At 42.6% G+C, this 19,247-nt stretch overlaps 1 protein-coding gene across 2 annotated transcripts in view; it reads right to left on the bottom strand.

Moving 5' to 3' along the window:
• KLHL32 (kelch like family member 32) overlaps positions 1 to 19,247 on the bottom strand; it is a 308,535-nt gene that overhangs the window by 33,657 nt on the left and 255,631 nt on the right. For both annotated transcript variants that reach the window (XM_063441325.1, XM_063441326.1), the window contains one exon: positions 4,637 to 5,363. In XM_063441325.1, coding sequence (XP_063297395.1) covers positions 4,637 to 5,363 — 727 coding nt within the window. The remainder of the gene's footprint in view (positions 1 to 4,636; positions 5,364 to 19,247) is intronic.

Below are 19,247 nucleotides of genomic sequence, written 5' to 3'. Positions count from 1 at the left end.
TAAATTGCTTGCAAATTACCTTATAACCCTTCCCAGTTAGGGTCTTAGAGAAGCAACAATTTCTTCTCCAAGACCATTGCTGATATTTTTCCTCCTTAGCATTGTGTTAACACCTGGTTGCTCCAGACCAGCAAACTGCTAAAACTTTGGCTTTTATAGAGGTGGTCACACTTGCTGATGATCAATTACTCAAGGATATTGATTAGCAGAACCTGTCTGTTACTTAACTTATTCATTCTTACAGAAGCAGTAAGGGTGTACTTAGTTTTTACACATGGCTTCTCCATTTTGGCTTTATTTTTGTTAAATAAATCATACCGCGTTGTAATATGTCATGTGTTGTTGTTCAACTGAGGTTGTATTTCCGTATTTACCGAATTTTAAGACCTGTTAAGGAACAGATGATCGTTATTATGTCCTGATATGTAAAACCATAGAATTCAGAGAGGGTGAACTTTCTTTTTCCCATGTGTATATATATATATATATATATATATATATATATATGTATATATATATATATATATATATATATATATATATATATATACATATATATATATATATTTTATGCATGGGAAAAAGAAAGACATTCATAATCTTCCTAATGCCCCTACTTGCTATGCTATGTCTACTAAACAGTGAGCAGCCACAGGCTGATCACTGTTGTAACCCCCCCAACAAATGGCCCCATGGTGGAGGATCTATTAACTAGCGGGGGTTACATAGTGCCCCCCCCAAGCACCCACTCACTGGGCCACTAAACAGGGAACATAGGGTCACCCTTGGCCCCCACCTATGAGAGGTTGGTGGGGGCCCTAAAAGACAATGGCTGGGGGCCAGGGGGAGGACGATAGTTCCCCTCATTGTCTTTTAGGGCCTCCACCCGCAGCTCATAGGTAGGGGCCAAGGGGGACCCTATGTCCCCTGTTTAGTTTTTTTATGCTCAGGTTTTCTTTTTTTTTTATAAGTTTGACGGGTATTATGGATTTTTTTGGAGCTGAAAAAAGAAGGTTTTAGAAAAAAGAAGACATCAAATGGTAAGTATTTTTTAAATTAATTTACAGGTATTTGGTTTTATTGTCTCACTATTTTTAGGGTGAGGGCGGTAGGTAGGGCTTTATTTTATTTTTTTTGGGTGGGGGGTGACTAGGGTCATGAATAAACAAACTGTTCTCATTGTGTTAGGACGAAATTCGGTAATTTCGCCAGCATTCTGTCTAAATGACAGGACGTTCGGGAATAGTGAAAGCAGGCATCACAAGATCACGGAAGAAAGGGTAAGTATTGTGGGAACATTTCTCTGACACACAGGAAGTGGGTCAGAGCGGGTCAAGCTTCGGAAAAATACTTAAGACAATTAGTCCCTACATTGTCTTATGTTTTAAAGAAAACTAGAGCAGATAGGAAAAAAAGAAGATCAGATCCTGAGAGAGGGAGAGAAGAGAAAGCGATAAGGAAAAGGTGCATTTGGCATGACAGTGCCGCTTTAAATTCAAGAACTGACTATTCACTTGCTGCCTAATATATCCCACCCCTTGACCTGTGCCATTGTAACAATATAATCAATGTTATTCGCTTCACCAGTCAGTGGTTTTAATGTTGTGGCTGATCAGTCATTATGTTGTCTCATGGGAACCTCCATAGATCACAGTGCTGTACTTGGTTGCATACATGTGAATACAGGACTGACAACAGCTCACAGCAACTGAAGTGCCAAGAGCTGAAGAGGATGCAGCGGATCCTTCCTTTGCCCTTCTATGGTAATCAGACAGCCAGGGAAGCAGTCACTATCTGATGTATCTTGACAGATACACTATATTACATATACTATATGTTACAGTCTATGAGTTTTTTAGCCTCTCCAAGCATTTCCAGTAGTGTGCTTTTAGAGAGAAATGAGGCGCATGGGCATTCTGTGTATGGCCAGACACATGAATTAGGCCAGGGAACAAAAGGTAAGAATTTTATTTTCATTATTATATATGTATGCTGGTTATATGTTAGCATAATTATGAAAAATTAATGGCAAAATAAAAAAGACCTTTGTTGCGATGCATTACACAGACTCTATGTAGTGCACGTGTGCATTTATCGTCTACTTTCTAAATGAATAGAAAACATGTACATTTAATATTATTTTAATTGTATTTTATTTTTCTTTAACATGACTTTTATTACAATATGAACAAACGTGGGCATCATGGATCCAAGTGATACCTTTATAGGCACGGAACCACCTATATAATTTTGGTTAGGAATACTGTGCACACAGCAGTCGTGTCCTTTTGTATCTCCTGTTATAGAAGGAAAGGGAAGTGATCTTCTAACCTTTTCATTATCCAGGGGTTTCATTAGTATTATCTATAGCACATTGCCATCTGCATGTTTTGTACAAGAAAGGTCAACGTTTGCATTGCTTGTAAAAATTTACATAAACTGAAAGGTAACTGATATCTCATGAATCCTCATTAATACAGCAATTTACAAAAAAAAAAAATAATAATTATGGTTTAATGGTCATTGTTGGTTCCACCAAACTGCCTTTTTTATTACCATAATCGTGGAATACATCCAGTGGCGTAGCTAGAACTTTTGCCGCCAGGGGCTGCCCCTGAGTTTGTCACCCCTTTCTTGGCCCACATCATGTCCGGTGCAGTCGTGGACATCCATGACTGCACCAGACATACCTCTTTTAAGTACTCTAGCCCAACCTTTTCAAGCTTTTTAAAGATATACACCCAATGAATACATTGGGGGGGCGTGGCCCACTTGGGCAGAGTGTTCCTTTAAATAATTGTTACCGAAGCGCTTCAGTATACAGTGGAATCTCAGAACTCGAACAGTCCCGTTCTCTAACAATTCAGAAGTCGAGTGAAAATGTTAAGTAAAAAATGTCTCGGTAACTGAACATTAAACAAAGAGCCATATCTCATTTTCAAGTTAGAAAATGGTGCATTTGCAAGACCCATTTCTAGTGTCACAGGTCTGGAGTACGGTAGGGAGTTAAAAACATCCAACTAAATTAAAGAAAGGTGATCCTACTCCTATGTATATTTCAGCTTTGAAGTATTTAAGGCAATGTTTATGGACTTACATTTGGATTCCAATAAACATCTGCCTGCTTTTGAGTGGAAAAAGTATAGGTAACATTCGTAACAAGTACATGGTAACTGTTATGTATGGGGTGCAAACATGATAAACTATAGTGCACCCACAAAAGTGTATTATGGTGCAATTCTGAGAATCATGCACAACATATCCATCCCTTAATGCATTATGTCAGGACTCTTAATTTTGGAATATAAAAGGGGAGGGTAGTGAAGAGGGGATCTATGCAGGGGAGGCAGAGAGACAGGGGTATTTACAGGGGAGTGTGGGGATCTGTGCAGGGGAGGGAGGGATAGAGGGGATCTGTCCATGGGAGGGGCAGAGAGGATGTGTGCAGGGGAGGGAGGGGAGATGGGATCTGTGCAGGGTAGGCATGGGTAGAGGGGATGTGTGCAGGGGAGGCAGGGGGAGAGGGGATCTGTGCAGGGTGTGGGGCTGTATGGGATAGAGGGATCTGTACAGGGAAGGGAGGGGGACTGCAGGGAGGGGAAAAGGAATCTGTGCAAGGGGACTGTCAGGATGGGAGGGGGAGAAGGGATCTGTGCATGGGAGGCAGTGGGAAAGGGGATGTGTGCAAGGGGGCATAGAGAGGTCTGTGAAGGGAGAGGGGGGATCTGTGCAAGGGAGGGATAGGGACTGTCAGAAAGGGAAGAGGAGATGGGATCTGGGTAGGGAGGGGGGCTGTATGGGATAGAGGGATCTGTACAGGGAAGGGAGGGGGCTGTCAGGGAGGCAGTTGAAATGGAATCTCTGCAAGGGAGGGATGGGGACTGTCAGGAAGGGAAGGAGAGAGGGGATGTGTGTAGGGGAGGCAGTGGGAAAGTGGATGTGTGCAAGGGGGCATAGAGAGGGGACGTGGTCTGTGTAGGGAAAGAGGGGAATCTGTGCAAGGAAGGGACGGGGACTCACAGGAAGGGATCAGGGTGGTCTGTGTAGGGAAAGAGGGATCTGTGCAGGGGAGGCGAGATCTGTGAATGAGAGGCAGTGGGAAAGGGGATGTGTGCAGGGGAGGCAGTGGGAAAGGGGATGTGTGCAAGGAGGGGTCTGTGCAGGGGAGGGAGGGGGACTGTCAGGGAGGCAGGAGGAGAGGGGATCTATGCAGGGAGGGGAACTGTCAGGGAGGGACGGGGAGAGGGGATGTATGCAGGGCTGTGCAGGGAAGTTCTTATGTGGTGTTTCTGTCAGGCTGCTCTTCAGCTTCACTCGCAGGACAGGAGGCACAGGAAGTGACCTCACTTCCCATGCCTCCTGCCCAACCTCTTCCCCTCATGGAGGAGACCTGGCAGGCAGAGCAGGATCGCTGCCAGATCTCACTCAGAGAGTGGGAGGGAGTATGGGAGTCAGCAGGAACCTTACCGCAGCCCAAAAAGTGCTGCCCGGGGCGAACCGCCCTCCCCCCTTGCTAAGCCACTGAATACATCTACAGCTACAAGTACTATTGGGGTATGGTTTTACTGAGAACAGATGAATATTTTATAAAAAAATAATTAAACAATCTAAAAGTAATTACACAGTTCATGGTTACCTGATATCCAAAGAAGGCCATCAGCTATGCATCCTGCATGACACGAAAGAGATCTGTCGAAAGACTGCACAAAAGTCCACTTATTTTTCTTAGGACAGTACCTCTCTACTGATGGTAGGACTTGTCTTAGTTCATTTCTGCCTCCCACTGCATAAAGGCAATTGTCCAGTGCACCCAGGACAAAATGCTCCCTGCAGTTCTTCATGGGAGCAATTTCAATCCATGTATTGCTACGTGGGTCGTAACGACAAGCAGTTCTTACTGCACAAGTGCGTCCTGTGGCATGTTCAACCTCTCCTCCGGCTACAAATAGAAAGTCTCCCATGACAGCAACACAGTGATGGCTTCGCCCTACTGGCATAGGGGTTAACTCACTCCAGTTTGATAGTTCCCCGGTGTGGACATTGTCCTGATCCATTGGGTTAAAGTATCTAAGTTCTCGTACTTTGCAGATCTCCCTTTTCTTGCCCCCAACAATGTAAAGTGTGTTTGACTGGAAACGTGGTTTTGTTCGTATTGTCTGCCATACTGGTTGTGCATAGAGGCTCTGGTGATACTCCAAGGCTTCATTAATAAGTGCTGTTGCTGTTTCACTGTTTTGAACCAAAGGTTGAGACAGGGCAACTGTATGAAGTGTGTTTGTATCCATCAGGCCAAAGCGAACGTACTGCAGTAGTTCATCCATGTACTGATAACGGCAATTATGTTCCAGCCACCTGACAGCCAGCTGAAATAAATCAGTTCATTGAGATATATTTGTCTCAAAAACATGAATATCATAACTGTATTATGAAATATACATATTATAAAAATAACAATGTTTTAGGTTTTCCATTTACTAATATTTAAAATTGTTTATGACAAGGTTTGTTCGGCTCATCTATTTGTTTTGATTCTATTATGCAGAACAATTACACAGAATAAAAATAATAATAATGAAAATATACTAAACGCTGCAGACCCTGTATACTTGGGTACCAAATAGATCTAAACCTATAGCTATTATGAGGTGGGGGTGCTAATATGAAACAAAATCAATTTATATTCCTATAAAATACATAATAAAGCATATAAAATATGCACCATAAAAATTACGGTAAACCACTATAAATTTGAAGCATAAGAACACATCAAATCAAAAAATAACACAAATTCACAAAATGGATAGTAATGCCTGGCAGAGCAAACATTAATTGATGTACCATAATTTGTGTAAGGAGACGCTCTAAATAATCAGCAACAACAGTTTTAACTTAATATCCGGAGTTACAAATAATGCACCACTGAGGTGCAGTACTCATTAATAGACTAGGGATTCTCTAACCACAAATACAGTCAGAGCAACTTCTATTACACAAAGTCAGATCTCCAGCCTATTACACATTTACCAAACAATATTATTTATTTATAAAGTATTTTACCAGGAAGGATACATCGAGATTTCTCTCGTTTTCAATTATGTCCTGACTTGATTCTAGTCCTTGAACAATACACAGACATTAACAGTCCCACTTATAATTGGAAAATAACTCTAAGGTTGCTCTGTATAATAGTTGATATACAATATGCGTGGTTCCTTTAAACCTCAAAAAATATGGGTGGCTCCTTTAAATTGTTGCACAAAAAGTATGTAACTTTCTCTAGCCGTTTTTTATGAAGGAGGAGCTATTGATTGACTTCACGTCACGTGACTACTCTTAGCCAATCAGCGCCATCCCTGCCTGGCAACAGTCCATGGCTTCCTCTAGCTGGTTATCTGAAAGTGGGTGTGGATGGGTACAGAGAGGAATGGATCTGGAGAGATAGCTTTGGGTTCAAACTGTTAATGAATGGTTTAACCTCTAAAGGTAAGGAAGCGCTAGGGGCCTCCTGCTATCAAAAATACTTATTTTTGATAAAGTTGTTATGGTGTCCAAAGTTTTCCTTTAAGGGCATATTTAAAGGCACAATCAAATTGAAGTGGTTCTAGTGCCCGGAGTTTTCTTCAGATTGTCCAATCATTCCGTATTGTCAAACTGTTGAACATTAAATGAGGGTCCCTGGCTGCCAGCAACTCTGTCTCTCTATGCTGCTCGGGCTATTGCTTCCACTTTACCAAGGCCAGCAGTGGGCAGCAGTGATTGGCTGAGAGCGTTAGATAAGTACATTCTATTTTAGCAATACCTCCAGCAGTAGAGCAGAGTCACAGGTGCCCAGGGACCCTGAATAAGAGTGTAAACTGCAGTAGATTGTTACACCATATATTTTTCCTTTTTTGAATGTTAAATACAAACACCAGTAAGGGTAAATTATTGTAACCAAAGTATTTGCTGGGAATATGAAATCTGTGAACAAAAACAGCATGGTTAACTCTAGTCTGAAACTCTAGTCTGAAAGTATCAAACAATTATTTAGGTGCTACAAGTCTTTTGCCAATTGCCCAGTTAGAGTATATATTTAAAGGAATACTATAGGGTCATGAACACAAACATGTATTCCTGACCCTATAGTGTTAAAACCACCATTAAAAGGTAATAAACTTACCCTATGACCAGCGCTGTGTGGGTTAGACGGTGCTGACCCCGCCCCTGATCCACCTCCTTGCTGATATCATCAGAATTTATGATTTTTAGCCAATCCAAAGCATTGGATTGGCTGAAATTGGCAAAAAGGCAGGATGGGGGTGGGACCAAACACCGGCTTGGCCAATCAGCACCTCCTCATAGAGATGCATTGACTTAGTGGATCTCTGTGAGAGGAATTCAGCATCTCCATGCAGAGGGTGGAGACGCAGAACGGTAGCGCTGCACACTGTGCAGAACTGCCCCAGGGAGCACCTCCAGTGGTCATCTGAGGAATGTATACATGAAAATGCCTGAAGGGAATGATTATACTCACCGAAACAACTACATCTAGCTGTAGTTGTACTGGTGACTATAGTGTCTCTTAAAGGCAGGGGTGGGGAACCTTTTATCTGCCAAGGGCCATTTGGATATTTAAAACATCACTTGCGAGCCATACAAAATAATCAACTTAAAAATTAGCCTGCTATATTTGGTCAAACATTTAATTAACTCATTCCTAATGTGGCTAGAACAGCTTCTCTTTGGTGTGATGTTAGCTGGTATTGATGATGTTGCTACTCGCAGTGTGTATGTGTGTGTGTGAGAAGGGTTTGGTGTGTGTGTGTGTGCCTGGAGTGCAGTATGTGTGTGAGGGGCACAGTGTGTTTGTGTGAGGGGTTCTGTATGTGTGGGGTGGTGCAATGTGTTTGTGTGAGGGGTTATGTGTGTGTGAGGGCTGCTGTGTATGGGGGGTGCAGTGTGTTTGTGTGAGGGGTTCTGTGTGTGGGGGCTGCAGTGTGTTTGTGTGAGAAGTTCTGTGTTTTTATGTGTGTGCTTGTGTGAGGAATGCTGTGTGTGTGTGTGTGAGGGGTGCAGTGTTTGTGTAAGGGGTCCAAAGTAGGTGTGAGGGGTCCAGAGTATGTGTGAGAGGTGCAGTGTGTGCGTGTGAAGGATGTTGTGTGTGTGTGAGGTTCTGTGTGTGTGGGGTGCCGTGTGTTTGTGTGAGGGGTTCTGTGTGTGTGAGCAGTGCTGTGTGTGTGTGTGTGTGAGTGGTGCTGCATGTGTGTGTGTGTGTGTGTGTGTGTGAGCGGTGCTGTGTGTTTGTGTGAGGGGTGCTGTGTGTGAGGGATACTGTGTGTGGGGGGGGGGGTGCAGTGTGTTTGTGTGAGGGGTTCTGTGTGTGTAGAGTGCAGTGTGTTAGTGTGAGGGGTTCTGCATGTGTGTGAGGGGTACTGTGTGGTGTGTGTATGTGTGTGTGTGTGTGTGTAAGGGGGTGCAGTGTGTTTGTGTGAGGGGTTCTGTGTGTGAGGGGGTGCAGTGTGATTGTGTAAGGGGTTCTGTGTGTGAGGGGGTGCAGTGTTTTTTGTGTGGGGATGTAGTGTGTGTGAGGGGGTGTAGTGTGTTTGTGTGAGGGGGTATAGTGTGTGTGTGAGAAGGTGTAGTATGTTTGTTTGATGGGTTCTGTGTGTGTGAGGTGGTGTAGTGTGTGTCAGAGGTCTTTATTGTGGTGGGGGGGAACAGGGGAAAAATCTATATATTTTTTACTTAAAAAGAGGAAAAAAAATTATGCACTCCCCACATGCAATATTTTGAAAATCCCCATTTCTACTTCCCTGTTTATTTATTTATTTTTTATTATGCATATTCTCAAGGGAGCGCAACTGGACTGGTAACACGAGGTACGCAGCGACCGGTATCTTCAAAAAAGTCCACGGCAAGGCAAGTGTAGCAGCGTGTAGATGATGATGCAGGTGATGACCATGTGGAAAAGGAACATCTACGCGTTTCGTCTCTTAAATGAGACTTTATCAAGTCTCAGCTAAGAGACGAAACGCGTATACGTTCCTTCTACACGTGATCATCACCTGCATCATCATCTACACGCTACTCAACTTGCCTTGCCGCTGCCTTTTTTGAAGATACCAGCCGCGGCGTACCTCGTGTTACCAGTTTAGGTATATGGTTATAGAGTTGCCCTGCCTTTCTTTTTAATTTATTTTTTAGGTCATTACTTTTTTATGCTATTCATTATTTAGCTAATGTACCCCTGATTTTTATTATATCTGTTTTTTTTTCTTTTTAAAGGTGTATTCCTACGCTTTTTTGTGATGTTACTATTTTGATCTAGCCTCCGTTGTTGTTACTCTCTATATCGTTACACCATATTGCTACATCCTGGTTCTAGTTGTTTTGAAGGCATTAGGACATTGGATGTTGCTATTTATATCTGGGTATATACATTTTTTATCTTGTTTTTCTTGTGGCATTTTCATTTTTACTTCGGATTGGTTATACACTTTATTGTTGCATTCTGGTCCTAGTTGCTTTCACGGCATTAGCACCTTGGATGTTTAGATCTGTATCTGTGGTTCAAGTGTTTTTATTTATTTTGAGCAGCGGTGTTTTTAAATACTATATTATATTACACTTTATATCATTATATTTCAATTTTTTTACTATACCAATAAACATTTTCCTGAACTATTACCTTATGGACATATTGTGTTACTAAAATGTATTAGGTTTGTTGCATTACATTTAGTTAAATTTTATTAACGTTTTAATTTAGCTTTAACGATTGAGGAAATTGATAACATCATATATTATATGTCCAAGAACACATAACGATAGTGCTATAACCCCCAAACACAAACCCTCACTGTTCCAAGTTACTCTCTTATTACACATAGTTGTTACATATTACACTATGTTGGTTCTTTATGTTTGTTTCATATTAGGCTCCATCTACCATAACTTATTGTGAGGTATTTGTGACCAATATGTGCACAGTCACCATTAATTTTCTTTAATTACTATTAACACTATCTCATTCTTGAATGGCTAAATATAGATTCTTGCTATTTATCATCAAACCTCGCTGTTCTCGAATAAAAAATAATGTTAGAAATAACAAAAAAAGTGATAATTCCTTGAGACATTGTACACAGGGAATCAAACAGAGCCTTAATATTAAGCATTATGGAAGAAAATATATTACATACAAGATAAGTAAACCTAACACATCAAACTGCTTTAACCTTTCAACGAATGCAACCAAGCAATGCTGCTAGGACTGATCCACTGGTTACCAAATTGTGGACCAAGGTGCACTTACATAAGAGAGATGTATCCAAGGAACACCTTACCATCATCCACAAAGGATGAAGGTCACATTTAGTTACAGATTTACTGGATATGTCTGCCCTGCTATATGTATAGGAAACTATCGGCTAAGCAGATTTATTTTCATTTACATTGCTAGATAGGAATTGTGATTTTAACAAAGTGAAGTGCATATTTCAAGACATTTATCCTAAAGGACACATTTTAAGGCCATCATTAATCGACCAACTCTTAATTAATGTATATTAATCCACCTGCATATATTTTCTCTTGGAGGGGACCATGGGGTGTTAAGTGGCTGCAAGAGAATTAATACTGACATACACAATGCACACACCTATTTCACAGCTGCCATAAAGTCCATAAGACAAGTTGCAGCCACTCAAACAGCATGTCTTTCACTCAAGATCTCTACAACACCGCCACTGATAAATGCATACCAAGGCATACATCAAAAATGCCTATTGAGTCTATTTAACAAACCAATGTGGCGTATAGGTCTTGTTCTCAATTAAATCTAAGAAAATAAATACAGTTTTATTTAGGAGTTTATAAAACATTTGGAATACCATCACAATCTTGCCAATATTGAACGTTTTCCAAAGGAATGCTGAACCGTGTTAATGCCAGTGTTTATTATGTGTGTAAAAATGTCCGGGAGTGGAACACATGCCATCTCATACTCAGATCTAGAACACACAGAGTTGCCATATTCAGTTTGTTTTTCTGGACACACAAAGTTTAATTATGTTAATTGGTAGCACATGAAAATACTGCTCTGTAGTATGTAGAATTAATGTGCTGCAGAGTTCCCGATTGACATATTTTGAAACCTGTCTAAAATTCAAATCTGCAGGGCATTTCAAAATGCAGAAGAAACTGGGCACAAGCAATTCAGCCATTCTCTGTTCATGGTCTGCCTCCTGAGACTAGCCACCCTTTTTAAGAGTATATTCACCCCTATTTAAAAGGTGGAGAGCCTGTTCTCTTGCCTGCCCCTTTGTACAGCCTGCTCTCATGCTTCCCACGTCCATCCCAGAAGAATTCTAAAAACTACAGGGCAGCACTTTCCATATGTTGCCCAACAATTTCTCGGAGCGATATGTATCCAGAAAAATGGTAGATGTGGCTTCCCAAAGAACACCATGTCTGCAACTGTGACATGAATCATGATCCATATAGATATACAACTAATAACATTATCAATGTGAAAGAGCAGGAACCAAATAATTAGACCATGCAATTTCTTTTTTTTTTTTTTTTTTTTAAATCTGTTTATTTAAGAGAGATAGAGAGAGAACACAGAAAAGTTCGGCACGCAGGCCATTGTAAAATACAGTTATACCATGATGATGCCGAAGAAGTGTGAGTTAGGTTTTGTCGTGTCGATAATAACATTGCATCCATCAAAGTTTAGTAACAACATAACTTTTCACGTTTACGTTTAACCTTAGGCATAAGTACAGTGATATTTAAACAGGTTTCTTAATATGTAGATCGAGGAGTTTCAGGCACCTGGACACATATACAACTTGGTGGTTACAAAATAACATTTTGCATTGTGCTAATACCAGGCTGGGCGGCAGTTTGGGTATAGTAATGAGGTATTGTGTATATGCCAGAAAGAATATTAGGTGAGTAGGTGAGTGTGTACGCCTGTGTTCTTGGTCGGGATAGTATGTCAGGTTATCCCTTGAGCGAGTACCCATGTCTCTCGGCTCGAGGTGTCCAGAGTGATGCTACTTTCCTGTATTCCCTTTACAGTACCCTGTTATCGGTTATTACAGTCTGATTAAATATTGTGAGATAGAAAAGTAGAAAGGGAGGGTAAGGGTGAGTTAGGGTGGCTATCGTAGTGAGCCCCCCCCCCCCAGCTCCCCAGAGCGCACCCCGCACACATGTCGGCGCCTTGGACTCGGTAGAAGTGAGGGATCTTGAGTGGATAGTGTGTTCTCGACCTCATGAGGTGTGTGTGTGGGAGGATCAGGTCGTCGGGCCGATGTCGATTCTGCCGATCCTGGGATATGTCCCTAGTGCTGTGGTGGTCTCACCACCCATATTGTCAGTGGTGTGGGGTGCTAACTGTCATTTGGGTCACAGTCTCCCCCCCTCTTACAGGAAGTCTATCGTCCAGTAACTTGGTATGCGAACCACGGTTGCCACATCTCCACGTGCCTGGTCTCCCGACCCGCCAGGGACGCCTGTAGCGCTTCCGCCAGTTGTATGTCTCCGATCCTGTGTAACCATTCCTCAACCGTGGGAGCCTCAGTCCGCTTCCAGTACGCAGGTATGAGGGCTTTAGCTGCATTCAGTAGGTGACGTAGGATGGATTTCTTATAGCCAGAGATAGACCGGGTGGTGATATGTAGGAGGGCCAGTTCCCTAGACCATTCCGTGTCGTCCCCCAGCATCGTCTTGATTTCAGACCAGATACTGTCCCAATATGGGGTGATGAGTTGACATTCCCACCAGAGGTGTATGATCGTACCCCTCTCCTCCTGACATCTCCAGCATGTGGGGGGTGTCGTCGGGAAGATCCTGTGTAATACGACTGGTGTTCTATACCACATGGATATTAGCTTATAGTTGACTTCCTGATAATGGGAGCTGGAGGAGCTCTTGTATTGCCAGAGGAGTGCTGTGTCCCACTGTGGTTGCGAGATCGGGCTCCCTAGTTGTTGTTCCCATAGTCTCCTAAAGGTGTTATTTGACATGGTGTTTCCTACCAGCAGGTGTTGATAGAGTAGTGAGATTGCTTTACCAAGTGTGTCTCCCCGGTGACATAGGCCTTCAAACCACGTAAGATCCCTGTGAAGGCGTTACTTATGCGGGAGAGATCCGTAGTAGTGTGTTAGTTGTAGATAGCGAAGGGACGCCATAGGTGTATTAGGTCTATCGGCCAGTAATGTGCGGAGGGGCCGAACAGTGCCTCCATGGAGGACCGTTCTAATCGGAACGTAGTCCCGTTCTTCCAGGAATATCCAGGCCTTGGCTGGGATGCCACCAGCTAGGTTTGGGTTGGGAACTATTGGGAGAAGAGGACTAGGGATCGGGGACACGTGCGTAGTCTTGCGCAGCATGTCCCATGCCTTCAATGTCTGTGTCGTCGGAGTCTCTACTCCCCCTCCGGTGCGACTACCTGTTCCTCCTTGCCATACTGCCGCTTTAAGTGTGGCATGTGATTCCCCGTTGTTCAGAATAACCCACTGCTTCGGAGAGTCAGCCACATGCCACTCCAGAATTTGTTGCAGAGTGGCGGCTTGATGATAGCGTTTGAAGTCCGGGAGTGCCAGGCCACCTCCAAGTCTGGGTAGGCAGAGTGTGTCGTAGCGTATTCTAGATCTCTCCCCTCTCCAGACATAACGGATAACTGTTGATTTCAAGGTGGAGAAGAAATTATTCGGCGGCGTCAGGGGTATTGTTTGGAACAGGTAGAGAAGTCTCGGAAGCACATTCATCTTTAGCACTGCGACTCTTCCGTGCCAGGTGATGTGTGGGTACGCCCATTTATCCAAATCTGAGATAATCTTCCGTAGGAGAGTGGCAAAATTGTGGCGATAAAGCTCCTGGGGGTTCGTGGTGATCTGTCAGGATCGGGACAGGGATCCAACACGCAGAGTACAAACAGTAGCCAGATACGTATACCGGACCTTAGAATGGCCGGACTAACGTAAGTAGTACAGTATAGAATGGTCAAAGACAAGCCGAGGTCGAGGGTAACAGAAGACAGGTAAGCGAGAGACAAGCCGAATCAAGGGTAACAGAGATAAGCAGAGTAAGGTAAACAAGCCGGGTCAAAACCAAAAGGGATAATAGAATACACAAGCACTGAGTGACTAGAACAAGCTAGAACCACGACAGGGCAATGAGCTAATGAAAGAAGCTCTGTTAAATACCCTGCTCAGAGCAGTAACCACGCCTCCGAGGCGTCCTGATTGGTCCTGCAGCAATTGAGTGACAGGTCGTTCCGGAGGAGTGTCCTGATGACAACTTCCTGCCTAGATGCTGTAAAAGGCAGTCACTCCCTCGCGGCCGGCCTTGCATGACCGGATAGACCGGGGGGAAGGGAGCCATCAGGCCGTCTGGATGGAGGAACAGCTAAGTCTCTACCTCTTTCGGAGGTAGAGACCACAGGTACCCTGACATGATCCATATGCCAAGATATTTCATCCTCTCCGTGCACCAGCGAAATGGGAAGATAGTTCCCAGTTCCTCGTATTCTTCCGGTCGAAAAGTTAGATTAAGCATTTCACATTTGGAGAGGTTAAGTTTGAAACCCGAGATCTTCCCGAATTTTTCGAATTCTAGGAGTAAGCAGGGCATCGTGACTCGTGGACGGGAGACAAAAAAGAGAAGGTCATCCGCATATGCGGCCACTTTATGTTCTGTCCCCATCCAGGTATATCCTGAGATGTCCGGGTTGTGGCGGATCGCGTGCAGTAGTGGTTCTAGGGTCATCGCAAATAGAAGCGGCGATAGGGGGCATCCCTGTCTAGTTCCGTTCCGAATTTCGAAGCTGGAAGTTAGAGCCCCGTTCACTCGGACGGCAGCGTGTGGTTTATCGTATATGGCTGTGATCCACGTCATCATGTTGTGTCCCAATCCCATGACCCGTAGGGTATCCATCATGTACGACCAATTAACACGGTCGAAAGCCTTTTCGGCGTCCGTGGAAAGAAGCAGAATTTTATCCCGTGTCTCCCGTGCCCTGTGTTGGGTGGAGAAGAGGCGTAGCGTACTGTCCCGCGCCTCCCTTTCTGGTATAAACCCCGTCTGGTCTGCATGGATCAGGCTCGGTAGTACACGTTGCAGTCTAGTGGCCAGGACCTTTGTAAGTAATTTTGTATCCATGTTCAGCAGGGATATGGGTCGATAGCTACCACAGTGCTCTGGGTCTTTCCCCGGTTTGAGGAGGACCGTGATAGTAGCAGCCAGAGACTCCGCTCCAAAGCGTCTCCCATCCGTGACGGTGTTAACGGCAGTAGTCAGTCGAGGCAGGAGGATTGAGGAGAAGTGCTTGTAATACCCTACAGAAAATCCGTCGGGGCCCGGTGCTTTGCCTGTTTTGGTATTCTTCAAGGCTGTAGTCATTTCTTCGATGCTAATCGGTTCGTCCAGCATGTTCGCCGCTTCTGGAGACACTCGTCTGCCTACGTTGTCGCGTAAGTAGTCCTGAATTAGTGTGGTGGACTGGCGTCCCGATGGTGTGTTTTCAGGGCCCGAGATGTTGTAGAGGGCGCAGTAGTAACGTCAGAATTCGTTGGCTATGTCCTCAGGGAATTGGGACACTTTTCCCGATTGTAAACGAATTTTATGTATCCGTGTGCGGGGGGTGTCTCCTTTCAGGATGCGGGCGAGGTATTTGCCGCCTTTGTTGGCGTGGATATAAAATAAATTTTTGGAGTGTTGTAGTGAGCGGTGGTATCGTTTCGTAAGGAGTTCCTTCAGGCGACGTCGGGCTTCCATCAGGTCCTGCCGAACCGAGGCTAGTGGAGTTTGTTTGTGTTGAAGTTCCAGCCTCGAGATGGTTTTATATACGTCCGTCATTTCCTGCATGGTTGCCTTGCGTCGACGGGAGGCGATTTTTATAAGGATGCCACGTATGGTACTCTTATGTGCCTCCCAAAGTGTTATTGGAGAAGTATCCGTCACGTCGTTTTCCTGGAAGTAAAGGTCAAGAGCTCGTTTGATCTCAGTTTCCACCGCAGGGTCCTGGAGTAAGGTTTCATTCAGACGCCAGGTCCACTGTGCCGGTTTGAGACCATGCAATTTCTATTCTCAACCAAGCAGGTCAACTATCACCAGTTATTGAACTTTAGGATACACAACTATCAAAATGCATGCAACTTTATTACAGCTTCAGTCCAAGAGAAGCTGGGAGGACAAGAGACATATCCAGTTACTTTATAGAGTCAGTGTATATAGCAACTTTCTAACTTTCTCAGAAGTTGTTTCAAAATGGTTTATATCATTTTGTGCGTGGAATGATGCAGCTGGTCATTGAGAGATACTTTTTTGAGTGCATCATAATCCCATCATTATTTGATTTGTTCAATTATTCCTTTAGTTTCCCACGTTACAATACTTGCAGGATTATTTACTTAATTTTAGAATATTTAAACTAAACTTAAAGAAGATTTTAAATTTAGGCTAAAATAAGTTGGAAAAATTATCCAAATTGATTATTTTGTCCTAAAATTGAAAAATCCAAAATTTTAATTCACATTGAATTTCCTACAATTCACACTTTCATGAATAACTATGTTGATAATAACTTGTGTGAGTGGAAATGCTGCAAGAATGTTTTATCATGTCCCTACAGGCAATGTCACCTTCCCAAAACGTTTAGACGGTGGACCAATCCCAGGTCATTTTTAAAATAACAAGGGATTGACCCATTGTCATACGTCGTCTCATATCCAAGGAAATGGGTGGTAGCTATTGGCAAGCTTGTGACTTGTTCTGAAATGCCTTACCTGCTACATAGCATCCTGTAGGAGTGAACTACAACTGAACAGCCATACCCTTTTGGCCAAGAACGTCTCATGTTGGCTGAATGACTTTCAGCTTCCACAGAGCTGCAAAAACCACATGATGATCTTGTCGTTCATTCATTGGCTGAAAGTGTCAGCTGAGCACTCTCAGCCAGGGAATAAACCTCTTTGCAATTAAGAATAGCCAGTAGATTTCTAGCTGGCTAGTAAACGTTGCCAGAGCTGCAATATACAATATCTCACTATGTGTACAGTTTCATACTGAAACACTGCACACATTGCCCTTGCACCTTGACCACTTCAAAACACTGAAGCATTTGCGGTGCTTGGCGCAACCCTTTGATAAAAAATCCACTAAATCCTATTAAGACGTCCATGCCTTTCATTAAATGGCAGCCAGATTCATATTTAAACCCTAGCAAAAAAATAAACTGAACAGGACGGTATAGTGATCTGCTTATAATAAATATATATTCCCAAATATAAAGTCACATCGTTTTAATAGGCAAAAAAAAAAATTGAAAACAAAGCAAGTAAGAAAAAAAAAAAATGAATGAAGCATTACTAGTGTGGGGGGAGGGGGTAGGGGGGGGGGAGATTCAGCAGCTTTAAAAGAAAATGAAGACAATTTCTACTGTGAAGGTCACTGGGTGTTAGAACTTCCTCAGGGCAGTGAATAAATTAAATCCAGAGGAAAAAAAATGTGATTTCTAGAGTGTAAAGCACAAAGTCTAAATGACAGTGATTGGCAGGCAAACTATATCCTTGCAATATAGGAAACTGCACGTTCTCATTTTTTCAGTATAGGCAGCAAGCGCCCATTAAACATCCCTCTGATGCCCAAATTAACCTTCTTGGCAAACTGAAAGAGGCACAAACTATCATAATCAACCTTTCATTATCACAGCAGCCTCTAGTTAAAGGGTCAGAATAATTGTGCCATCAGAGCTCTGATTGTTTTCAATCAACAGAAGGCTCGAGTGACAGCTCACTGATAGAGCAGTTTGATGAAACCGCACCAAGTCTAATCAGAGCAGATGAAAGGAAAGCATGATTGGTGCAAATGAACAGTCGTGCCTCTCTTTTTTCATTTACAATCTGAAATTACTCTTAAAATCATACTCCCCTTCCCATGCCCTCCCTTTTATAAGGACCTCTAGAATTTTTTCTTTTCTTTTTTGATGTTATGAGTTTTGACACAACAGACTTATAAAGCCAAGGTGTAGTTATCTGCCGGAGATTTAAGTGGACGTATAGCATAATGTTGTGAAATGTGCTCTTGAAAAGTGTAAAATGAGTATAGATTTGAAGCATGTGACCTAATCTTTTATTGCTCTTTGATTATTAGAGCGGTCTGTGACACCTTACACAGAGTGAAGGGAGAGGAGCTAAATATGGCAACGCATTGCTTGTATACATTCAAATGGAGTGCAGAGAAACACACTAATCTTTCAGACTATGATACGAGAAAGAAAACACAAATACATGCTAAAAGTTAAACACGGTTTGTGTTATCAGAAGGGTCTGCTTAAATATGGATTATCTGTGCTTATTAAAAGATGAATGCAACATTTGTCCTCCAGGACACGGCATTGGCGTGGCAATATTAACTTAAGATATTTAGTCACAGTGAACACATGGTTCCTTATGATCATGTCATTCACACACCTTTCTAAAAGCTGACTTTTTAATTTTAACTCCTAGGAAATGTTATTGTTTTTGCAGCGGTGACGGCACTGTGGGATGAGATCTTATGTTGGAAATGTGCAATCCTGCACTTATTTACAATGGTTCAGCTGTAAACTGACTGAAATAGGCAATGAGAACTGAAATGTTTGTCTGTCCTTCCATCCGTACATCTATCTATCCATCCATCCATCCATCCATCTATCTGTCCATATGTCTATATGTCCATCTATCTGTCTGTCTGTATATCTATCTGTCCATCTGTCTGTCTGTCTATATATATATATATATATATATAGATAGATAGATAGATAGATAGATAGACAGATAGACAGATAGATATAAATGTAGGTAGACAGATAGACAGATATATATATATGTCTGTCTGTCTGTCTGTCTACATTTCTATCTATCTATCTATCTGTCTATCTATCTATATATATATCTATCTGTCCGTCTATCTATCTGTCCATCTATCTGTCTGTCTATCTATCTGTCTGTCCGTCGATCTATATATATATCTGCCTGTCTGTCTATCTACCTACCTACCTATCTATCATTGGTGCGAGGTCACTTAAAGTTATCATAACCACTTCAAAGAGATTATTTAGTTAGGATGCCTGGAGTATTCCTTTAATTCCTTCTTCTTTAGATCTATATAATTTATATTGATGTAGAGTATAGGTTTTATATTTTATTCCAACCTCATACATGTTTCTTTTCTATCTCAAAATGCATAACTGTAATTATATTCATTGACTCCCT

Source organism: Pelobates fuscus, chromosome 2 (assembly GCF_036172605.1).
Source record: "Pelobates fuscus isolate aPelFus1 chromosome 2, aPelFus1.pri, whole genome shotgun sequence".
NCBI classification, from domain to species: domain Eukaryota; kingdom Metazoa; phylum Chordata; class Amphibia; order Anura; family Pelobatidae; genus Pelobates; species Pelobates fuscus.
The sequence above is the reverse complement of the archived record's forward strand: the minus strand, read 5'-3'. Positions and strand labels throughout refer to the sequence as shown.